This window comes from Macadamia integrifolia, chromosome 9, assembly GCF_013358625.1.
Source record: "Macadamia integrifolia cultivar HAES 741 chromosome 9, SCU_Mint_v3, whole genome shotgun sequence".
Lineage (NCBI taxonomy): Eukaryota > Viridiplantae > Streptophyta > Magnoliopsida > Proteales > Proteaceae > Macadamia > Macadamia integrifolia.
In genome coordinates, this window is record NC_056565.1 from 11787781 (window position 1) to 11813609 (window position 25829).

General features: G+C 41.1%; 1 protein-coding gene across 4 annotated transcripts in view; it reads left to right on the forward strand.

Annotated features, from left to right (window-relative positions):
• Window positions 1-20551: 20551 nt before the first annotated feature.
• LOC122088284 (mRNA cap guanine-N7 methyltransferase 2-like) overlaps window positions 20552-25829 on the forward strand; it is a 5377-nt gene continuing 99 nt past the window's right edge. The window contains exons 1-11 of one of the 4 annotated variants that reach the window (XM_042657486.1): window positions 20552-20781; window positions 20887-20965; window positions 21102-21196; window positions 22102-22173; window positions 22260-22369; window positions 23350-23472; window positions 23592-23684; window positions 23792-23860; window positions 25013-25101; window positions 25203-25300; window positions 25394-25829. The exon at window positions 25394-25829 is cut by the window's right edge and continues 99 nt beyond it. In XM_042657486.1, the coding sequence (XP_042513420.1) occupies window positions 20677-20781; window positions 20887-20965; window positions 21102-21196; window positions 22102-22173; window positions 22260-22369; window positions 23350-23472; window positions 23592-23684; window positions 23792-23860; window positions 25013-25101; window positions 25203-25300; window positions 25394-25558 (1098 nt within the window). In that variant the 5' untranslated portion in view covers window positions 20552-20676 and the 3' untranslated portion in view covers window positions 25559-25829. Of the gene's footprint in view, window positions 20782-20886; window positions 20966-21101; window positions 21197-22101; window positions 22174-22208; window positions 22370-23349; window positions 23473-23591; window positions 23685-23791; window positions 23861-25012; window positions 25102-25202; window positions 25301-25393 lie in introns of those variants that run through there. The other 3 variants (XM_042657488.1, XM_042657487.1, XM_042657489.1) reach the window with 3 other exon arrangements.

The window sequence follows — 25829 nt, forward strand, 5'->3', positions numbered from 1 at the left end:
ACACTATAACATACTGATCTAGAATTTCATGAAATACCCTATTCATCAATCCCATAAAAGTTGCTGGTGCATTAGTCAATCCAAATGGCATAACCAAAAATTTATAGTGGCCATACTTAGTCCTGAAAGCTATCTTCTGTATGTCATTCTACTTGATCTTCAACTAATGATACCCAGATCTTCAGTCAATCTTGGAGAATGTAGTAGCACCTTGCAATTGGTCAAATAAATTATCTATGTTGGGTAATGGATATCAGTTCTTGATAGTCAACTTGTTCAATTCTCGATAATCTATACATATTCGCATGGTCCCATTTTTCTTTTTTACAAACAAGCTTGGAGCTCCCTAAGGTGATACATTGGGTCTAATAAATCCCTTCTTCAGTAAATCCTGCAACTGTTCCTTTAATTCTTTTAATTTAGCAGGGACCATTTTGTATGGTGCCTTAGACACAGGTGCTGCCACAAGTACTAAATCAATACAAAATTCAAACTCCTGATCTGGGGGCACATTACATAGATCCTCAAGAAACTCATTAGGGTATTCTCTTACCACTTCCAACTCTTCCAAGATTGCAGTGTTACACCCGTGCCCTAATCCGATCTAATTTGAACTGTTGTGACAAACCATGGATCAGAGATCGGAAGCACGATCGGGTTTTGGCTCACGACTGCATATTACCAAAGGGGTAGAGATGACCCCACATGTTCATGTATTGAATGCCTATCTAACTGGAGGGGATTCATACCTTTCGATCCCAGATGATAAGTGACCCGACTCCCCACACTTGATTTCTGGTATGCATTATAATTGTCGAAAGGCCTTGAGCATGTCCAAGGGCAACCACCCGCGCGAGACCAACCATGGGACAACAAGCTATCAAGATAGCAAGCTATCTTGAGCACTATAAACAATCCATTGGAAGCAACCTGGGCTTGAATCCAGTGCCTATTTTCGATGGGTTGATAGGCTGCTATTAAGGTTCTAATGCTCGTGGTTCTCAACACTCGCATCATAAATGGTTTCAGATGATCCCAAATCATCCTCCACACCTTCCTCTTAATGTGGACACCTTATGGACCTAAAGGTGTGGGTTCTCATGCCCTGAATTTCATTTTAACCTGATTGGTTCAAAAGAGGTCCAAACCAAACAGACCCTAAGGCCCACTTAAGTTATAAGTTGGGAAATGAGGATTCATTTCCTCATTTCCCTTGTGCCCAACGTAGGATTGGAGAGAAAGAGGAGAGGAAAGAGGAAGAAGAGGAAGGAGAAGGGGATTGGAGGCCTACTTTGGTGCTGGCTGCCGCCTTGTTGCCAGAATAGCTATCAGAGGTAAGGACAATCTCCCATGCCACTCTTTCTCTTCATTTCGACCTAGAAAAAGCAAGGTATGGATGGAGTCTTAGTGTACATACCATGTTATGGTTGTAGGATGTGTGTTCTACCCTCCCGGTGTTGTTGTCGAGCTCAAACCAAGCCCGGTGAGCTCCGACAATATGTAATGCCAAAAGACCAAATAGGGTTTTGATCGTTCAATCAACGTATCTCTCAAATGGCTCAGTGGAATTGGAATTTTTTTGGTTTAGAATGATGCTAGGAACATCCCCTACAAACTCCAAGGAATAAATCCAGGCAATCGGGCCCGAGCTGAAAAGCCCCAAATTAGTTGGAATGACTTGAACCACCACTGGAAACAACCTACCGGATCCACTGGGTCTATTTTCAATGAAATATTTCTGGTGGACATGGAGCCTTATGTGCTCTCTATCAGCTCCACTAGAAATAGGTCTGATATTTCCAGTGGAAATGCCCTATTTCTGGTGGTTGTTTCCAGTGACATTACTATCACTGAGAGACGGTGTCTATACATTTTGGGGGTGACTTGTGTAGGTCCCTCTCGATGTTCCCAACACATACTGATGTATGATTCCCTTTGTGTCTAGGACAGTGACATACACATGCCCCAGAGTCGAAATTGATTGGATTGACCTGTGGCCTTACTTGAACCCTAAAACAAACAAAGATCAACAAGGTGAGAATGGACTGTGTTTATTTTTGGAATGTTTATTATTTAAATTGCTCACATGCTTAGAATTATATGTTTAATTGTAATTTTCATTTTACAATCATGATATGAATTGTATGGAGATGTATGATGGGATCCGGTGTGGCCGAGGTGGTATCGGTACCATAATTGCCTTGTGTTTGGTTGTGTGTGTGAGACAGAATTCAGTGTGGCCGAGGTGGTACCGATGTCGTGATTGTCGTGTATGTTGTATTCATGCATTGATTATGTGCAATAGATCTAGTTGTAGTTGCAGGTTACATTTTGTAGCTAAGGTCTCACTAGTATCGTGTACCCGAGACTATATTTGGAGATGGATTACACTTTGTGGCCGAGGTCTCTCCGGTATCGTGTAATCCATACTAACTGTATCATTATGAAGGCATGTAGGATATATATGGTTAGGTATCACTCCTTATGCTATGCACCCTTGCCAACAAGCGTTGAGGTGTTGGACAACCCATTGTGGTATGCTTGATGTGCTTTTCCGAAGTGCCACACCCGCGATACGATGTGATTGTAGTTAGAGGTGAGAACTTGTCCGGCATGGCCGATGTGTTACTGGTACCATGACTGCCAGGATGGGGTTATTAGGGGCTTTTTTAGGTGACCCATGGACGTATACGGGGACCGGTAAGCTTCAAATCACGGCTAGGGTTTGTATCGCTGCATAGTTGATGTCATTTTCGAGATGAGGGATACAGCCTAATGCACTGTAGTAGCATTTACCAAACTTAGTTTGTATTGCTAGGTGGATAATAAACAAATGAACTGCATCATGAGTATCATGGACTATGTGTTTAATTTTCACAATCATGCATCATAAATTATTATTGCTATTGTTTTGCTTCAATGTGTTTGACCCCCACCCCTCACTGAGCGAGTTGGAAAGCTCACCCCACGTATACACCCCTTTTTAGATGATGATGCAGGTACTATGGTGCCCACGATGTGTGACCCAATATCTTTTGGGTCGAAGAATGGTGTGAATGACTGGGGGATGCCAGAAGCGGAGGAGCAAGATCAGGACTATGCTTGCGACCACTGTGCTTACGCCGCATTGTGAGATTGTACATCATATTTTGATACTTTTGGATATAACTATGGATTTTATATTTTCTTGAGATTATATTATATGTCATGGATGAATGTAACAGAATAACTCAGTTATTTCTATTATATTATCATTAGATGTTTCCCCATTTTATTTATAATTCTGCTACTATACTCTGATTCCGCTGCTTATGTTGGTTTGTGATGTGAGACTGGGAAAATGTTAAAGTACTGTTATTAGAGATCCTGGTAGGTTTGTAAGGTAGATATGTGTCTTACTCACACCGTCGGTATTCCTAATAGTAAGTTGGGTCTACTGGGAGTCGGGTGTGATAGCTATGGTATCAGAGCGTGAAGCACTGCCTTGACACACAATCTCGACCAAACCACGACTTGGGAAAATTACGATTTAAATAAAAATCTCAGGACAACAATAATAGAAAATTTCACAATTAGGAGAACTTGAATAAAGAACTTGAATACATAGCTTACACTTTTAAAAAAAAATTAAATTACTGAAAGTAGGAAATTCTAACTAGTCTAAGTCTATGAAATTAAACAACTGAAGCAAATGACATAATGTAAAAATTCAACTAAACCTAAAACATCAAACTCAAATAAAACATAAAAAAGGAAAATCCTAAAAGCTATAGTGGTGAACATGCCACTACTCTTGCTACTTTTGTTGCTGCTGCTGTTGGTTCTGTCCTTGGCCCTAAGCCTGGTTTGAACCATGCGTTTCTGGAGGAGGCACCGGAATACTGAGGTGGAAGACCATCGCCTGCATCTGTGTCCCTAGGGAGCCCACTCTATTGTCCATAAGACAATAGGTCCTATCCATGCTCTCGAGGCGGCCATCTATGCTCCTCATCAGTGACATAGTGGTATCCAGATGGGCCATAACATCATTGAGACTGTACGGCCTCGCACCTCTAGTACTTTTAGATGTAGAAGCCACCACAGAACCCATAGCCTGGGGATCAGGTGGTGGAGCCCCACCAACCCCAGTAGCTTCTCCTCCTACACCACCACCCTCTACCTCCATAGGCTGCTGACCCTCTCTTGGAATAGGAGTCACCTCCCAAAGATCTATGGTCATCTTCCTCAGAGAATTTTGGTTGAAGTCTGTGACCACTTCACCCAAGCGTGCCTCACCCTCCATGTCCACCCCAAAGTGGCAGAAGATGTTAGTTAATATCCTCCTGTAGCATAGGTTCCCTACTCGGCGATCCTGCCCCTTGGACCAAATTACCATGGTCCACATTAGGAGGTAAGGAAAACGTATCTGCACCCCCATGTATACGCAGTAAGTCACATAGGTATGCAATACGGATACCTCATCATAGTGCCCACAAGTGGGGAGGACGTTCAGCTGGACTGCCCGACAAACAACCTTCGGAGTGGCCAGGTAGTTGACTATGCGATCCCATCCACTGGCCTCCTTTGTCAGCACATTGTCTACCTCTTGAAGGGTACCGGGACTCTGGAAGTTATAGGATGGAGTCCAAGGTGGGCAGTACACTAGATCATCTGCATTGTTGATCATCAAAATATTGGCTAGTAGCCCCATGTCAAAGGAGATTTTCACCCCCTTTACATAAGAGGTGATCCGCATCTCTTTGGTACCCCAGTTTATGCATTCCATGTTGGAGTAGAATAGCCTGACTAATGTGGGTAATAGTATCTGTTGGGTTTCAAGATGCAGTACCACCCGATCCCCTCAAACCGTTGATGAAGAAAGAATGTGCAGAAGTCGTGGGTCCTCATATGGACTCCCGAGTCCACGTTATGGCACTCAAAGAATTTCCAACGGTCTCACTCAACTATAGAGCAGAACAGGATTGGGTTGAACTGATCGGTGACATCATGCTCCTCTTGTATAACAGCACGTCGGGTACGTACACGGTGTCCAAACATTGTTGCAAGATGATTTCTAAGGATTTGGAAGGGAAAACCTAGTTAAATGGATGAATGCAAAACTCACAGAGAAGAAAATCACAAAACTAGGTTACAGAGAGGAGAAACATACCTTGGATGCGAATGCGGCACCAATCGATCGCAAAATAGCTAGAAAAAGGTAGGGAATGGGTAACAAAATACTTCTTGGCCGTTTCCACACCTCTCCCATAAGAGTAAATAGGGTTTTGTGTGAAAGAACCAAGACCCCAGCCTATATATATATACGTGTTGGATCCACTGAAAACACTAGGCATGAATCTAGTGTCTGTTTCTAATGAAATAAAAAAATCCCAATCGAGCTCTCTATTTAGTTCACCGAAAATAACACTGATATTTCCGGTGAATTAAAACCATATTTCCAATGATATGACCCCTTGTTTCCAGTGGACTTTTTGGAAAATAATTTTTTTTTTTATTTTCAAATCTAAGATTTTATTTAATTACTTTAATGGGGTACCCCTTTGGGATACATGTGCGATTGGATCTTAATACATGTGGACCCCACTTATGCATGCCCTAACCCTAATTTTGCCTATTGTTTATGTGTGAGACCCACTATGTATGCATGTGTTCCAATTACATGCAACCTTGTTTATGCATGTGCACTAATCAGATTTCTCCATAGGAATCATGTCATGTCGGAACACCCAATCCCGATCCCGATCCCAATCACGCCCATCACCTCCCGCTTCCCCTACACTGAATTGGGGTAGACCCTACAATGCACCTCCGGCTCTGCCTATACTTATAGCCTAGGATGTGGCATCTATCATAAATAACATGATGCAAGAAGTTGAAGAAACGTAAAACCAATTTATGGCCCGGATCGATGATAGGATCCAAGCGGCAATAGAAGCCCGTAATGCACCACCCGCACCTCCTACTCCACCGGCACCCATTCCAATACCTATTGGATCGGCTACCCTTCAAACATCTGGTGGGGCACAAGTGCATGGGCATGTGCAAGACCAGATGCCGAAACAAGCTCAAGCCCATGTAGAGGGCTGGACAGACTTTACAAAAATATTGGAGAAGTTTCAGTGGCTTAGGTCCCCATGCTTCTCAAAGGTGGGCAAGACTCATTGTATCCATCAAGATGGATTGGTGGAATGGAGAAGGTTTTTAGATTGATAGGCTACACTGATGAGCAAAAAAATTTGTGTGTAGGCTATCAGTTATAGAATGAAGCAGATGATTGGTGGAGCGCCACCGAGCCTATTCTAAGGGCTAGTAACCGCAACCCTACTTGGGCAGACTTCAAAGGGGCCTTATTTGAGAACTATTTTCTGGAAAGCTTTCGGGATAGGAGAGAGAGTGAGTTCTCTTAGTTGGTTCAAGGTTCCCGATCTGTGCTCGAGTATCAACAACTCTTCGAGGAGCTGTTCCATTTTTCTCCTGAGCATATTAGAGGTGATAGGGCCAAGGCGAAGAAGTTTGAGAAAGGGTTGAGGCCAGGTATTGGGTCAACCATTATGGGGTTGAAACTGCAAACCTATACTGAGGTGGTCCAAGTGGCCAAATCTATTAAAGACAGGCATAGGGATAACTACACTGCTCAGCAAGGAATGGGAAAGAAGCCAATGGGATCTATTAACTCTAGGGGAGCTAGAAAACCTTTTTGAGTACCCTATGCCAACCCAACTCTAGTGCAATTTAAGAGGCTTGATACTAGTCAGACTTCCCAGCCCTCCTGGTCTAGTGTTGTATCTCAGTCTTCAAGATCGAGCCTGAGATGCTTTCATTGTGATCAGTTGGGCCACATGGCAAGGACATGCCCCCTCCGAAAGCCAGGTGATGCACCCTACACTATGCCACCTAAGCCCCAGCAGACATGTTCAGCCCCTAGACCAGCATAGGCCCTACTGGGTCAGAGACCATAGAGTGTTTGCTATGAGTGTAGAAGATGCTGAGGCTGCACCCGGTGTAGTGACAGGTACATTATTGATATCATTATTGCCTGCACATGTGTTATTTGACTCAGGAGACTCGCATTTGTTCATGTCATTGGCATTTATGAAGAAGATGAGAATTTTGCCTAAGGGACTGACTCAATCTTTGGCTATGAGCACCCTAAAGGAAGTGTGGTGGGTTTGAACTATGTTTATGTGCCCTGCCCAGTGACTATAGGTGCTCTTAAGTTGAATGCTCACTTGATCGAGTTGGATATGACTGAATTTGACGTGACTTTACGAATGGACTGGTTGTCTACATACAGAGCCAGTGTGCTATGTGTAGAGAAGGCTATCATTTTCAGACCTCGTGATGATGATGAGTTTGTGTTTCAAGGGGATAAGCCCAAAAAGGCCAAGAAAGTTATCATATCTGCACTCCAGATGAAGAAGCTACTGGATAAGGGATGTCAAGGCTACTTAGCATCTGTGATGGATACTGAGATAGAGATTAGGCCATTGACCGAACTAGATGTGGTGAGGGAATTTCCTGATGTATTCCCGGATGACTTGATAGGTTTGCACCAAACCGAGAGATAGAGTTTGCTATAGACCTATTCCCCGGCTCGGCACCAGTGTCAAAGGCCCCTTGCCGCATGGCCCCACAGAGTTGAAGGTAGCATGTGCAACTTTAAGACCTTCTAAAGAAGGGATTTATTAGACCTAGTGTGTCTCTATGGGGAGCACCAGTATTTTTCGTCAAGAAGAAAGACGGAAGTATGAGATTGTGTATTGATTACTGGGAGCTTAATAAGCTGACCATCAAGAACCGGTATCCTTTGCCAAGGATAGATCATATATTTGATCAGTTGCAAGGTCCCAATGTATTCTCCAAGATCGACCTTAGATCGAGCTACCACCAACTCAGGATCAAGGAGAGTGATGTCAGTAAGGCAACCTTCAGATCAAGGTATGGACATTATAAATACATGGTAATGTCATTTGGGTTGACCAATACACCGGCTGTATTTATGGATTTGATGAACCGGGTATTCCAGGATGTCTTAGATAAGTTTGTGATAGTATTCATTGATAACATTTTGGTCTACTCCTAGAGTGCAGAGGAACATGCTGTTCACCTAAGGATAGTACTGCAACGGCTGAGAGAGAAGCAAATCTATGCCAAATTCAGTAAGTGCGAGTTTTGGCTATCACAAGTGGGATTCCTATGCCACATTATTTCATCCAAGGGTATAGAGGTTGACCCAGGCAAGGTGAAGGTAGTTCTAGAATGGGAGACTCCCAAGAGTGTAGTAGACATATATAGTTTTCTGGGATTGGTCGGATACTACAGGAGGTTTATCGAGAACTTCTCTCGCATTGTTACTCTGATGACCTGACTCACACGGAAGGGTGTAAAGTTTGAGTGGTCTGATACTTGTGAGAAGAGCTTCAAGGAGCTAAGGTAAAAGTTGGTATCAGCTCCGATTTGGACTATTTCGACTGGTACAGGTGGTATGGTTGTTCATAGTGATGCCTCCAAGCTGGGATTGGGTTGTGTATTGATGCAGTATGGGAAAGTCATTGCTTATGCATCCCGTTAGTTGAAGGATTATGAGAAGAACAACCCCACCCATAATTTGGAATTGGCAACTGTGATTTTTGCACTGAAAATCTAGAGACACTACCTTATGGTGAGAAGAGTGAGATCTTCAGTGACCATAAGAGCCTCAAGTACTTCTTCACCCAAAAAGAGCTCAACATGAGGTAGATGCGTTGGTTAGAACTGATGAAGGATTATGATTGTACTATCCACTATCACCCAGGAAAGGCCAATGTGATAGTCAATGCATTTAGTCGAAAATCCCAGTCACTGACTCTTGCATCACTAACCACCAATGGGTATCTGGTACTGGTGCCCTCTGTATCTGGCCCTGTGTGGTAGGAGTTTGAGGTGGCCGTGGAGCCATAGGCACTATCTAATGTTTGGGCAAAAAGAGATAGTACTCGATCGACTGGTTGGTCACGAAAACTCTTGTTCGGGTTACCTAAATCTGTATAGGGATTGGATCTCTTCCAGAGTTCAGGTCTAGTGGAAGATTCTCCCTTCTGCTTGTCTTCTATAGTCTTGGCCTTCTATACAATTTGAGTAAAATCAGTCAAATTCATGGCCCCCAAAATTGTGCCAATGGAGGCTTTTAGCTCTTTCGTAAACTTTTTTACCTTTTCCTCCACTATTTTCATGTGTGGAGGGGCAAAGTAGAATAATTCCTCAAACTGTTGCTGGTATTCAAGGACAAACTTATTTCCTTGAGTCAAAGCTAAGAATTCTGTTCTTTTCGGTCTTTGAAGCTTGAGGGGTAATAATTCGATAAGAACAATTCCTTGAATTGTTCCCATATTGGTTCTGGATGGGTTGCCAACAAAATAGGCTTAGAAGCCTTCCACCATGAATCAGCTTCATTCCTTAACTGCAAACTAGCATAGATGAGTTTCTAAGGTTCTGTACATTCTACCACCTCAAATATCTTTTCCATTTCTTGGATCCACCGATCTGGCTCTAAAGGATCACTACCCACCTTGGTGAAGATAGGTGGCAAGTCTCTTAAATGATTCCACCAGCCTTGTAGTAGTAGCTGCCAGTGGATAGTATGGAGGATATGCCAGATAATACTGATACGGAGGAGGCACCATATATGGTGGAGTGCCATGAGGAGGAAACCGTGGAGTAATCTTAGGTGGAGTACGTCTAGGTTGATCCTGTGGTGGTACTATAGGTAATGCACTCCCTTGTATCTCAACAGGTGGTGCTCGAGGAGAAGCACCCCCCGACTATACTCCAATACCAGGTACAATAGGAGGATCCTGTGGAAAAGGTACCCCACGAGGATGTTGACCCATATACATAGGGTGCAACTGTTACTACACAGCATTCATGAAAGTCTGTTTGTTGTTGGAGTAGTTGTTGCTGGATAGCCTGTTGTGACTATTGGATAAGAGCCGCGACATCATTGGGAGTAATAATGGCAAGAGGGTCTGGAATTTCAGGTGTAGGTGAGCCCTCAATTATATCTTCTTGTCTAGGACTCACCCGTGGTCGAGGTTCACGAGAGTTAGGTGGTCGTCCAACTGGACAAGAGCCATGTGGGGCCCCTCTTGCATTACTGCTAGATCTAGTACATACCATGTTGCTTCGTACCTGGATTGCATCAAGATTTGATACAATTAAGTGCCACATTCATCTCATGGAAGTACAAGATCAAATCACATCATGCCTCCCATTACACAATCATAGTGCATTTGATTATTATAGCACGCACTCCAAAGTATTGAATTCTACGAGATAGCATAATTACCCTACATAAGCGTGCATGAAGTTTAGTAGCACATCAGCAAATAATTCTCATAAAAATGGGGTTTACAAGGTTTAAAAATCAAATCCCCAAAAATTTTGGGATTTTTGGTCCAAAAACCCACACTGGCAGGTTGTACTGGCGGGTGGGTCATTTTCACGACCCGCCGGTGGCGACCCGTCGGTCTTGTCGCTATTTCTATCTTAAGGGAAGAAAAGCCCTTATTTTTAATACTTTTCATTTCCCTCTTCTTCCTCTCTTCTCCAAATCACCGAAGGAATCCAAGAGAAGGATCTAGGCACCCTTTGCAAGCCCTACTCACGCGCCTACTCGGATTCCAAGCTCCTCAACTCAGTTCTCCATATCAAGTAAGTGGTTTTTCTCCTTCTCCTTTGAGATTTTGATTGTTTTTGTCCCATGCTCTTAAGAATATGATTTTCTTTGATAATCCTCCAAATAAAGAGAATGTGGTATGTATGTATGTTGTTTGTTCCATAGTTTTCACCTTTAATCATCACATTCATCATTTCCATAGATTTACAACTCTATCTTCCCAAATTTTTACTGTTTTAGGGTTTTCCCCTTTTTCCTTTTCTTCCTTACACAATGTAAGATTGAATGAGTCCATACCTTCACATTTGGTTACATATTAGTGGTAGGAATACTACATTGCACATGTGCATCACTTTCCACACTTTGGCATGAATTTTCCCCATTCTAGGTTAGTATTCTTGGGAAAATTTGGGGCTTTCACTCATTTTGACCTCAATATGCCAATATATACATATTTTCAAGAATTTAGACCTTCCCTCATATGTTATTGCCAACAATTTTCCCCAATGCCTTGGATGTACTAAGTTTGTTCTCTTTTCTTTATAAATTTCCCTTTTTCTTCCTTTGGAAAAACTGCCAATGATTTGAATTATTGCTAACCTTGGCAATCTCATATTTCTATACCTTAAATAAAGGCTTTCATCTCTTGTCTTTACTAATGTACTACATCAAACATCGAATTCTCTATAATGTGCATTTTTCCACATATGGTTCTTTCCAATTTCCATTCACATGTAGCTCCATTTCAACATTGGCATTGTATTCGTTGCCTTCTTCTCCCTCATATGTCATGCTACATGTTTTGCCCATTATATGTTGCTTAATATAGGGTGTGTCAATTTCACTAATCCTTTCCTTAAGAACATATTGCCTTGTTTCTTACTTTCCCCTTTTGTTTTGCAATTTCCCCTTAGCACTTTATCAGTTCTCTTACATCTCTTTTCCCCCCTTTTGCATAATGTCTTCTTGCAAGGGCAAGGGAGCAGCTTCCTCATCTAGAAGAGGGCAAGCTTTAGCAGGAACAAGAGGGGTTCTGCTTTCGGCTCTTCTGCTTCCTGGGCTCGACCCGCTAGAGACCTATCCGAGGAGTTCAAGGACTATGACGACTACGTATTTCTCAGTCTTAAGGCTACATGCTCTTGGGTTGAATTCACCAAGAGATCTGTATTGATGGAGAAACTTGTTGTGGTGGAGGACCTTGTTTGAGTTTGGCTACTCGAGTGATTCACCGCCCTCCGTTGGCAACCCATGTTATCCTTTGACCGTCGTGGCTATCCCAACCTCGTGCGGCTATTCTATTGTAACTTGGAGGTGGTCTATGATGATAGGATGTACACCCTCACCAGCTGGGTAAAGGGTCAAAACATCAAGCTTCCTATTGATTTGTTGGTGGAGATCTTGGGCATCTCATTAGAGGGTACGTGGTATTATTGCCCTCCCAGGGGTAGGGCCTTGGGTCCCCACATGAGCGAGAATTTCCAGAAGCACGTCTACCAGACTAACTTAGGGTAGAGAGGTCCAACCTGAGTCCGAGACATCCTTCCATCCTGAGGTCTGGGTCTTCAGTCGCTTGGCTCAGTTCAACCTACTTCCTCGGGCTGGCCACCGGAACCAGGTGAACTTCATGGCTGCTTATGTGGCCTACTGCCTTTGCACTGCATTAGATGGTTCTTCCCGCATGTGCCTTCCGTATGTGATTATAAAGACGATGGAGTACCATGCAGCCCATCCTACAAACGGTAACTACCCCTACTCTCGGTCACTTACAAAGATCTTCGAGTACTTTCATGTGGACCTTAAGGGTGAGGTGGGTAGTGTCCCCTCGGACAGATTTTCTTGGGGCATCTTGCATAAGATCCATTTGATGGAGCCTATAGTGGGGGAGGCAGCCCAGGAGGAGGGTGATGAGGAGGAGGATGACAATGACTATATCCCCAAAGAGAAGGAGGATATAGAGATGGATGTGGAGATGGAGGATGAGGTCCCCCTTAGAGCAGTTCCACCATCTCCAGGTGGGGCCTTTGACTTCCAGGGCTTGATGGCTGGGCTAAAGTCACTACAGGAGGGTCAGAAGAAGCTCCTAACAGGGTAAGCAGCTATGAAGGAAACTCAAGCGAGTATGATTGTAGACATCAATGATATAGACCATGCTGTGGACTTAGCCTCTAGGGACATGGCGAGGAGTCTAAGGCATCTTCAAGATGACATGGATTTGGTGAACCATCGATTTGACTAATATAATTACCGCTTAGGTATTAACTCAAGAGAATGGGTGGAGGAGGTCATTGACATTGATGACGATGACGATGAGAACTGATAGGATTGCTGGTTTTCTTTTCTTTTCTTTCCTTTCTTATGGGATGTAACTTTTTGGGAATTCTGTCTTCTTTTCCCCTTCTTTTTTTCTTCTTCTCTTCTAGTCTTTAATTATTGGAACAGCTCTCTAGTATGTGGAGAGACTCCTGAATGTGATTATGTTGTGAATTCTCTTCTTATGTATGGACAAATTTTATGTGATTATGCCATCTTGTTTCTTGTATGCAACTTTTTGGTACTCTCAACTTACAAACACATCATGAAAAAATTTTTAAGTATTATATATTTTTAATTTTTTTATTTGAAGTCTTTTATGGTTCTCCTCAACCCCTTGTCTAAATTTGGGTTTCTAAGAACTTAGTCTTGTAAGCTGTGTGTGATTGGAGCATCACACTCTGATACCACCGTTATCATGCCTAGTTCACATAGAACCGGACCGGTGACCTGGTCCCCTCCGGGTAACCCAAAACCACTAGGATCATCTGATAAAGTAACCACATCACAGCATGCCACAAGTAATCAATGGAATATAATAATATAATACAGCGAAAGTCTTGTCACAAATGATTACCTGTAATTCTCCACATATTCTTGATACCCGAATTGTTATACATAGTATAATTACATATGGGCCTGTAGGCATGATATTTAGACAAGAAATAGCCATTTAACTATCGAGAGCACAAAAGGGAAAATATGCCAAAATAATAAAAAGGAGTACAGTCAATGGAATCTGTCATTGTTGCCCTGCTATGCAACCCTCACACGGGCAGCCTTCATCGTGTTCGAGTTCTTCAGGGACCACCAATCCCCCACTGGGGCTTCGTCAGTGGGGCACGGCACGGGCTTCTTTATGGAGTAACCTACAAAATCATCTAAAAATGTGTGTACATGAGGGGTGAGCTCACTATCTCAGTAAATGGAAAGAAAGACGCACACAAGCAATTGCAATCAAATGATCCATTCTCAAGATTCAACCAAGTAATCATGCATATGGAAATTAAGATACAACATGTTCAGTTTTAAATGCATTATTCATTCATAATTCATATGTATGGAAATGGAAATCAGAATGTCAAAATAGTCTTTGAATGCAAAGGATGCCAAAACCACTCCAAAAATTAAGATCAAAGTCCTCTCCCCACTTACAAAATTTTGTAAAAGAATCAGCACTCGCGGTACAGGTAAGATCCTGAGTGAGAAGATGAGTTTCTTGAAACCTAGCACAGATAAAGGATTTAGAAATACATCCAAATCAGGACTATAAATGATGTAGGATATGGTCACGATGCATATGATAGCGTGAAGAAGGTTGTCAATGGGTTTGAGTTCAATCGGAGCTCATTTGGGCTACAGGTGGGTAGGAGAACCCACCTGTGTAGTCTGCCTAGACCGGTGGGTCATACTGGCAGGTTAGGCATCCATCGGTCTTACTCGCCAATAGAACCAGAGGGGTCAGGGATGACTGGTAGATCACACAGGCGGGTCAGGCACCCGCCAGTCTTACCCGCCGGTAGAACTAGAAGGGTCAAGGGTGGGTAGTAGGTCACACTGGCAAGTCAGCCACCTGTCGATCTTACCCGTTGGTAGAACTAGAAGGGTCATGGGTGGCTGGTAGGTCACACCGGTGGGTCAGGAACCTATCGGTCTTACCTGTCAGTTCTCTCGTATTTTTATGTTTTCCTTCTTTCTTCCATTCTAACTCTTGGAACCCATGATTCCCACTACATTTCCCATACATTCTAAGCCTTATCTATCTGATTATACCATGGATCGTAGCCATTAATGCGATTTGGGGAAAAGAAATCAAACCTTCACTTGGAAAAATCCCAAATCTTGGGATCCTCTATCATAAACTCAAATGCCACCACAAATACTCCCAAATCCTTGTCTCCCTTCTCAAATTCTTCAAGGAAATCATGGAGGGGTTCCATTATCCTTCAGATTCAACATACACAAAGAGGGTTTCATCATATCTCAAGGGTTTATGGTGTTACTTACCTCAAAATGAAAATCTCAAGACACCAGACACTATTCCGGCGACGGAGAGGTAAGATGCAGCTCCAGAATCCAAGGGAAAAGCATCCTTCCTCTTCCTTCTTTCCTTTTTCCTCTTTTCTCCCTCTTCTTTACTCCCCTCACCAACTTTGCTAAAAACTATAAATGAGGGAGAGAGAGTTATAAAGGCTATCTATACCTTGGTTCATAAATATCTTGTAAAGCCTATTTGGTTTCATCCATTTATGGACTAAAGTGCATTAAATTGTGATTCCAGGTGATGTAGCTGACATCATCAGGCATACAAGACCTCATTACGATGAGGAGGTCAAACATACGTGCTTATCCAAGCCAGGCATTCTGGGGTCCACAATACCCCAACAAGTGGGTCACACTGGTGAGTCTCACACCTACTAATGACACCCATCAGTTGGCCAAACAAGCCAACTTTGCTATATTTTGGAGGAAAATGGAGTCATAACGTGCACTTCACTCTCGCCACGTGTTGTGGATCAAGTTCCTATCATTCAAGTATGATAACGTACCTTTCCTACTCATACATGGCCTTATGATATGTACGAGGGCACGGCTCAGGCGTGCTGATCATCTCGAGTACCGACTCAATCTTATCCGGCCACCCCACATTTGATGTCACCCTTGCCGTCATGAACCACAAGGCACCGGCATCAACCTGTTCCGATTCAGACCCTGCAAGACCAAACCAAACCAACCGATAATTAAACCGAGTTTAAAAAGTAGGGCTCTATAGCTAACATGTTAGTTCAGTCCACATGATGTCAATTAAACTTCTATAATCTCCTTAAAGATGGGCCTCATGAACACAAGGAGATGGAAAGAGAAATAAATGCACCTCTAACCAACAAAAGGAGCAGAAAATTCAAGTTCTAGATGAGTCTCTAATCTGAACATCAACCCTAAGAAAGCTGCCTTTTGGATTTATCAGTCCCTTGAAATCTCTCTTGCATTCCTTTCTCTCCAATATGATAAACTATGGAACATTAAACTGCAGCTCCTGAGTTAGTAGAGTGGTTTCATTTGCCTTTAGAATGGTCAAAGATCTGAAAATTGGTGGACAAAGAATGTTGATGTATTGAATGAGGTATTTTCAATAGTATAATTAAGAGAGCGGTTGCATGATGGTGCACTATATCTTTAGCTATTATGTAATCAAAATTCATTTTTGACACCCATGGTGAAGACGACATTTTATGTAAATGTTGGTTTCTAACATAAACAATTCTGTTAAGTGCAAACCATACAAGTTTCTATTTCTTCCAGTTTACAGAATCATTTTTCTTCTTGGGTTACCATACATCATTTAAGATGTAGAATCACTCCAAAAAAAATAGAAATGCAAAAAAGTATGCCAAACCTAGAATCAAGTTTAAAAAACAGAATCGTTACAGTACAAAGCCTTAATGGACAAATCAAAGAGTTAATTCATTTTTCATTTACTTTGTTACTTCAAACAAGTTTCTGAGAGCTTGTGAGAGTTGAGACTGTAGAGAAGAAAGAGGACATAAAGTGAGAGTCTTGGGTTTGTAAGAAACCCATTAGAATTTGGAAATTTGGGGGTAAAAATGTGGAAATTGTTTTGATGTTGATGCATGTTAATTTAGAAGTGTTATTTGTTTGTTATTTGAGTTATTTTAACTTGAAATCATAAAGATATGTCATGTTGAGTGTTGGGAGTGTTGGGGTTCTAGATTTGGATCCAAAATCCCGAATCTCGAGCTCAAAACCTGGTTATGGGCATGAACAGATGGGCTGCTTGGCTCTGTCGGTGTGCCGCCGAAGGAACAGGTGCGCACTAGTTGCATTAGAAACCCTATTTTTTTCTCAAGTTTTAACTAGTAGTGGCTACTGGTTTAGATGCCAGCATGCCACTTGGTTGTAGGAGTGGGCAACCAATGAGCCGATAGGGTAAATTAGAGAACTAATTGGGATCTATTTTAGTGATTTTGAGTATTTTATTGGGCTGGGCCCATTGAGACCTCCGGTTTGGATTTCCCTTTGGTTATTAAACCACTTTTATTTTTTTTAAGGTGAACTGTGACATGGATTTTCAACTCATGCTTGCTAATTGGTGCTATGACTTGGAGTTGTACTTGTGATTTTTGAGGTGAGTGGATCATACCTAAGTCATTTCCTTAACTTTGAATCTATGTATGCTTGTGTGAATTGAGACTATGATTATCATCGAAATAGTGTGTGTAATATCTATGAGTAATGCCAACGATAATTGTTGTGATAGTGGAAAATTGTGCATGTTATATGAATCTATTGTGAATTGTGGTATAAATGTGTGTTATAGTATATCATGTAGATCTCACTTAGCGGGGGGAGGAGGAGCGAGGGTATCAATTGTGAACCTCACTTAGCAGGGGAAGAAGGAGTGAGTATTTTTGTGCTATTGTGGTGTACCTCACTTAATGAGGGAGGAGTGAGGGTGTGGTGATCCCTCTCACTTAGCCATAGAAGGAGTGAGACTCACATGTGGTAGTTTTGAAGTGATCTTGAAGAGGAAGTTGTGTTATGCCTAATGTTTGAAGCTTGTGATGTTGATTTAACTCATAAGAGTACTAATTAGTCTTATATATGTACATACAACTGTGTTTTGCATTTGAAGTTAAGTTGAATGACTTTTGTATCTCATTGAGATATATTAGCTCACCCCTTGTGAAATCTTTCTTTTGCAAAGTCTTTACCACGGGACGGTGGAGAGACCGATGGGTGAAAAAGGAATAAATGTTGAAGTCGGCCTATTTTGTTTTCTTTTTGGATGATGTCATGATGTGTATATTTTTATCTTCTTATGTGAGTCAGTGAAATGAGAACAACGTTTAACATTCAATGTGCGTATATAGTATTGCCATCAAGAATAGACCAAACTATGTGAACAATGTGAATGTTGTCAATATATGAGGCCATAGAGTAGTTTGTTCACTTGCGTTGATATTTTAATGATGGAATTATGAAATCATTTCCGCTACTGTGGTGTTATTTGTTATTTTTTTTCCATCTTACGATCTTCGCCCATGAGGGTTGCTCCATTCCCTTATTTCAGGATATGAGATGTTGCATTATAGACTTATACCATTTCCAACCAGTAATTAATCTGTGCCCTAAGAGATTCTTTAAATATCAAGATTTTCTAACTCTGAAGTGATTTGGTGGGTAGCAGCAGTGTCTGGATACTAGTTCGAATCCAACAAGTAGAAGGGATTAGTGTGCTGGACATGAAAAGCATGAGGAGAATTGTTATTCCATGGATTCTCATACATGTACCAACAATGTGTTGTAAAGTGATTTTGTTTACCACATATCTGGCAAGTGACCTTAAAGTCATTTTGAGAAGAGAATCAAGAGCCTTGAAAACCTCCAGATGAACGAACTGATCAATAATTTGGTATATCTGAGCCCCTTTGTTAAAGAACCGCCCACAACCTCTACCACGAGAGAATTGATTTGGACAAGAGTTTGATATGTTTTGACTAGAAGTATTGCGAGTAGAGAGGTCTGTTGATGGTGAGGATCTTCAATCTATGGTGGATTCGATTCAGAGATTCGAATTTCTTCAGATATCTATATAGATTTTCAAGTTGAAAGTGATCTTCTCGTGTGAAGATTTAGTGACTAAAGACTCATAATCAGGTCCTAAACCTCCAAGAATATAAGAAACCAAATCATCAGAGGAGACAAATTGTCCAGCTCCAACGAGATTATTAGAAAAAACTTTGATCTTTTGTAGATTTTTCTCCATACATTGCTCCTTTATTGATAGTCTGTAGTTGAAATCATAGTTGCATCAATCGTGCTTTTAAATGATGGGAAAACTAGTGTTCAAGATATTGCTACACTTCTTGTGAAGTAGAGAGACCAACAATATGAATCAAAATTGATTTAGAGAGGGAGGAAAGAACCCAATTGAGGAGAAGTTGATCATGTTTAACCCAAGCAAAGTTGGTAGAACTTGATTTGTCTGGAGGTGGAGAAGACCCATTAATATAGCTCAACTATTCATGGTCTTGTAGCAATGGAAGAAACTATGGTTTCCATAGTAAGTAGTTATGACGATCTAGTTTAATAGAGAGAAAATACTGAAAACTGGAGGGAGGAAGGGGAGAAGATGAAGCTTGCCTAGCAATGGCTCTAATACCATGTGGAAGGTAATGAACAAAGACTATCAAATTGCTATTTATACAAAAATGTACTGAGAGATATTAATTCCTTAACTATCTTAACATAATGAAACAAACTAAAGAAAGACAACTGCAACTAACTAATAGAAAGGCTACAAGTTGATTGGTTTGTTACAAAGTAATCATTCCTCTACACGGATAATTTAAAAGCCGATTTTCTACATATTTTGCATACTCCAATTGGGCATATGGGACTATATTTGCCAACAAGGATTGTCTCCAAGGAAATCCAAATCATTAAAATATAATATTTTTTTTTTAAATAGGAAGCGAATGAGCCTAATTCCTTCCCAAAATAGGGGTATGACAAAATATTCCACATCGACACCTCTCGGCAACTTTCGAACATAGAACCATATTTCATATAAGATTTTTCCCTTAGAGGCATTTTGGTTATTTAATGTAGATGATTTGTGAATGTGTCAATTCTATAGATACAAGATCCTTACACCTTAAAAGATACTCATCATTGTCCGAGCAGCCCCTAAGTGATAAAGTGAGGTGTCTACATGGTCTAGAAATGATCTGCACATGTTCCCTTTTGTTGAAAGTCGTTCGATCTTTTCTTGGGAGTATATGGCTTATTTCAGCGCTGTAGCACCTAGTACTCAGACATTGGCTCGAGGCATTTTCTCTACCCCTTCTTACCATGAAAAAGTAAGGTCACTTTGCATCCTTGAACCTAGGGGTGTCAATTCGTGGCCCGACCGACTAAACCGACCGGGACCGACCATTTATAGACCGGCCTGGCCCGGACTTTTTATTAAACGTGTCAGGCTTGAGCCCGGCCCGTTTATAAATGGTCGGTCTCGGTTTTGCTACTTGGACCGTCGGGCACCCGACCGAGACCGACCGAATAACGCCCGATCGAGACCGGCCTATTGTGCACCGACTTGGCCCGACCCTTTAATGATTGTAAAATACCTATTTTACCCCCCAAATTAAAGAATAAAAACTAAAAAGTAAAGACATGTTCACATTTTAAATAATGGTTATATTTTGTATCATTTATTGATTTATTGTCATTTTTTTGGGCTTGCATAAGTGGGCCGGAATATAATAGCACATTTTAAAGAGGGCCCGTTTAAAAACCGGTTAAAGCCCGTTTAACATTAAACATGTCCGTAGCTCGGTTAAGGCCCGACTAAAGCCCGATTAAGGTGGTCCGATTATAACCCGAGACCGACTGACCGAATATAAAGTGTACCATGCCCTCAATAACTAAGCCCGATTAGTTAAATGGACGGACACGGTGTAGCCTTTGAAAGTCTTCAAGCCCGATTAAGCCCGACCAAAACCGAACCGGCCCGATCGGTTGACACCCCTACTTGTATCGATAGTCTTCACCCTGCGCCAGACTTGAAGACTTGAAGCCAAAAGCTTAGTGGGGTGTAACGCAGGAGAGTGGCATAAAGGCGGGAAATCCCTCTCGTCTTCTTCGAGCTGAGCTCCGACACCGACTCCATTGTAACGAGCCAACCAACGATGCTGAGTTCATTCCAATGCCCGCGGACCGAATCGACTCACTATCGCCTTTACGAGTTCGCTAAGACAGCCCTTATCAAGATCTTCGTCTCCCCCTATGCCACGGTCTGTGCCCTAGCTTCTTCTCCTCTTCCTTTGATTTTTCTCTCAATTTTCGCAACGAGGTATCCTGATTCCTTTCTCTATCTCTTGCTCATTCGTGTTTTGAAGGTCTGCGATTTGTATTGCGGAGGCGGAGGAGATTTAGACAAGTGGGACGATGCCCAAATTGGTCACTACATTGGAATTGGTAAGCAAACCTTGGAAATTGAAACTATTGGATAAGTTTTCGGTTGAGAACTTCTGGTTTCTTCTTTGTTGTGCATTTGTGTGTCTTTCCGTTTTCGCAGTCTGTTGCAATTCTAAATGTAGACGGAATGTTGTAGATGTTTCGACGTCTGGAATCACCGAAGCTCGGGAGTTATGGGAGAGTCAAAGGAAGTCTTATACCGCAGAATTCTGTGAAGTTGATCCTTGTATGGTGAGCTTTGCATACTGTTTCTCTTCCTTCAGCTTGTCTTTTGGTTAGAAACCATACAAAATTTTGAATTTAATTTACTACTTCACATTTTGATGCTTCCATTGCTGCATGATTAGTGGTTTAATTTCTGTTATTTGATAGTGGAATTTATGTTACCTTCACTAACCGTTGTGAATCGTACTGTCCATGAAATCCAATTACGGGTAACTGATGATCTTGATATCTTAACTTAGGTGGACATTAGCTTGAATATGAAATGGACTGCTAGATGGGAAGCTAACTCTAGGATATTTTTGTTTAGCCAGAGAGAGAAGAATGCAAAAAAGAGAAGAGAGACACAAAGCTTATGTCCTTAACCCTTTTTTTTTTGTTTTTCCCTCTACGTTTCTTGCCCAACAAACATAGCCCTAATGTCAGCATTTATTATATTCACTACATGAACGAGGTAATCCAGAATATGTTTTTAGTTTTCAACTTGGAGCAGTTGATTTTAATCCTAAGAAGTATCGCTAGTGCCTGTATGTTTGCCAGCTATCATAGTTCTTAATCATTAACAATAGAAAGGCTGGGTAATAATATGACTATGAGGGATGCTATTCCTTCTTGTGGAAATGAGAAGTTGCAAAGCAGAAATCAAAAGGTTTGCGTATTGATATTGCCAATAGTAGTCCTGCCCCAGATAGCTCTTGGTGTGTCCAAATAATGGAACCTGCACAAGAGATCACAGCTGAGTGTTGCATAATGAACCAAACTTCTTCGTCAATGGTTGACAAAATTAGAAAAGAAAGTCCAGCTGTCATGATGGATCCTGAGTGTTGCATTCCAAACTTTGGTACATTTACTCTGAGAAATATGAATCATTTGTTGTGTGCTCTTTGATTGATTTTTTTATGCCGCCTTGACAGGAAAATCTGGAATCATTCTTGCAGGAAAAGGGTATCCCAGTAGATATTGTCTGCTGTTTGCAACATTTACAGGTTGAGTCACCCTCTTTTGCTATTTTCTTTTTCAGACTGTGATGAATTCCCTTGTATACATTGTATCTAAGGAATATCCGTACCAGTTGTGTTTCGAAACTGAGGAGCGAGCAAGGAGGCTTTTGCATAATTTGTCATCTTTGCTGAAACCAGGAGGTTATTTTTTTGGTATTACACCTGACTCCTCTACCATATGGTATGGAATTAAATATCTGTTTTCTTCTCTATCAATTGGACTGAAATTTTTAGTACTTCGCAAGCATGTGACAGATGTATATATACTTATACCTTTAATTTTAGGCCTGTATCTTCCTATTTTCATGAAGTAAATGAATGGACAGTTGCCTCTGTTAAACTAAAATGTACAGTTTAAATATCCTAGGAAAGGAGCAGAACCATAGGATATTTGATGATAACTCCTTGAAAAGCAGAGTTATGAAAATAGTTTTCAGTGTCTTTTTCATTGTCTTCAATTTTGTTAGGCTTCAGCACTTCTCATTTTTACGTCTTTATGCATAAATTACAATTGGGAAATGATTTTGCATGAGTCCTATTCTGGTTAGCTTTTGTTTTCATCCCTGGTGTGGTGGTTCTTTGTTGTACTTGGAAACCTTGGTTGCCTACCCTCCTTTTAGCTTTAATAAACATTTTTGCCTTATGTATGATGGTGTAAGCTTTTACAACTTTGCATACTGGTAACACATGCTTGTAAAGTGAGAAGATATAACTTAGGCCTTGAGCTCTAACATAATAGCAAATGCTTAAGGTTGAATTGTTTCTGTTGAACTTTTTCAACCGTAATCTTAGTCTGCTAGATCTTTGGATGATCGATGTTGCTGAGTAGGTGTAAATTACTCTGGATAAACATTTTTGTAAATGATGTAGTAACATGTGAAGCAGATAGTTTTGACCATCTTATAGTGATGAATTGTGTGTTTGAAGCTCTTTTTGTGCTGACCTATTAGATTCTGGATCCCATCTCTGTAACTCTCTTGCATGTATTACACTATAGAATGTACCAATTTCCAGCTTCTTGCGACAACCAACCATTCTCTATGATTATTTTACACCAACTGTAAATTGAAAGCAAATACAAACCTCCAGGATCCAATAATATGTCGTCACTGATAAAATCTTCCATTCTTACTATGCTTTATCTAACCATCACAAAATTAGGGCTAAGTACCAGAAAAATGTTGAAGCATCCCACAACAAAGGAAGTGGTATGAAGCCTAACATTGTTCCTAATTGCATTCGGTCCGAGAATTACATGATCACATTTGAAGTCGAGGAGGAGAAGTATGTATTCTACAAAATTCTTCAACGCTAACAATTTCCCTTGGGTTTCTGTTTTCTGCTTGACCTTTTACTATGACAACTGGCACTTCTTCTAATTGAATGTCCAAATCCTTTTCCAGGTTCCCATTATTTGGAAAGAAATACCAGCTGAAATTCCCTAATGATATTGCTTCTGAAACCCATTGTCTTGTCCATTTTCCCAGCCTCATAAGGTTTAAAAAACTTACTTTTTCTCTTCCTTCCCTTTTTTGGTTTGGGTGTTTGATTAGGTATTAGTTTTTTATTATTTAACAATTAATACAATCCTTGATTATGACAGGTTAGCCAGAGAGGTTGGTCTCGAATATGTGGAAATTCAAAACTTGACTGAATTTTATGATGATAATAGGTAACTTTTGGATTTTTCAATTTATAATTCTCATTTGTTTGGCTCTGATATGCTCCTGATTCCTGGATGTATATTCTTCCTTCCCCCCCCCCCTCCTTTTTAAAACATTTAGTTGTTGTGTTACAGCTATGTCTTCTGTTTCCCTTTCAGCTTCGCTTCTAGATTGTATATATTGATGTTTAATTTGGTATTATAGTTTGTCTGACCACTGTTTGAGGGTTTATAGTAAGTATGCATCATCAGTTGGCTTTGTAAGATTACTTCATTGCCACACTATCCCACAGTCCTCAGCTTATTTGGGGCTGAAATTTTCTCGAACTCTATTTCTCATGGACCCTACCCATGTATCACACAAACAAGTTTGTGAAGCATTAAAATTTACTAGATATAGGCTGCAGTCTGCACACCTTTCTGAAGCTAATGGCAAACTGTATATCCATGCATCCTTGTATTTTTCAGCCATCTGTGCATGTCTATGCACCCTCCCGGCCTCCCGTAGTCCTGGTATTTGCCATTTGGAGAACTCCATTTGTGCTGAAACTTGACATGTAGTCAGGGGACCTTGGGATCTATCTGTCCACAAAATTTGGGCCCATCCGATCCCCCATGTGGTAAATATTTGGGCTGAGCCATTTTGGAAGCCTTAGTCCATAAAGAAAAGTCAACTAAAACAAGAAATATTGATAGAAAAGTCAGTCATACAAATTAGTGACCACTCCTTAGAGAATTCAATAAAAGAGCTCAAGGATAAGCTTGAGAAATAGTTCCCTTCTGACCTTCCTAATGCCTTTCTGTGCTGTAATTAATACATGGCAAGTCTCCATCAAATTGGGGATTCCAGACCTACCTCTTGGGAAGCTACTTAAATTTTCATGCCCATGGATCTTTTTCTGCAATTTTCTCAAATTCTATGTTTATTTAATTCTCTTAATCTTGCTTGGTGACAAGTATTCTTTACCCTTGGATCACTATGGGTGTTTGCGATCCTCATGTCTGAACAAGTATCTGACATTTGGGCATTCTTTAGTTCATTCGACTTCTGTTATGGCATACTTAAAGTGTTGCTTTGTTGGAGCTCATGTTCTCAATTATTTATTTATGGACATCTCAGAGGTCTATAATGGCTAAATTGTTTTGAATTGTCTCCAAAAGAGTGCAGTTTGCAGGCATGCTCCACAGTTTTGGTCCAAACTTTGTAGATCCAAGAGGAAAACTTCTTCCTCGGTCTTTTGACTTACTAGGTGATGCAGTGAACTTTTCTTCTCTGCATTGACATGTTACCATGTGTCCATTGAAGTCAATTATTCATCCTTTCCTATTCTTGGCTTTTCCTATGTTGCAGGCCTATATACCACGTTTATATTTCAAAAGCCCGATCCTGGTGCTGGCCCTCCGGCTTTGACCCCAACATTGCAGGATGGAAGTCACATTCATGAAGAAGCAAGTGTTTCTAATGAATTAGAGCATCATTTTTGGTGGCTTTCAAACTTTTCTGTGTCTCTAAATTTCCCTTCTACTCTTCTGATGTTGCAGAGGGAATGGCATGGAAGTGGCTGGAGACATCAAACATCTGTGGTAGAGGATGAAAAGAGCGGCAATTTAGAGCCACCTATTGGCATCAACAGTGAGGTACCTGAGGAGGCCAAAGGGATCCTGGGTCCAGGACCCCCAGATCTACGGTTCTCAGAACCCTTGTGACTTTGTGATATTACTTTCTAGCTTTGGGTTCTTACGGTAAAAGTTTTACCTCACCTCCTCCAAAATGTTGATCTTATGCAGTGGTGAAAACTAAACTGAAAAAGGGTTGATGTTAAACTTCAGGGTGTTTGCACTTAAAAATTCTCTGTGCCCTTACCTGAAGGTGTAAAGTTGAAAAGGATTTTAATTTCGGTGGTGAAATTTAAACTAACAACTACTCGTGTAGAGAAACAGAAACATTCAAGACAAATGAAGCACATTACTAATTGTT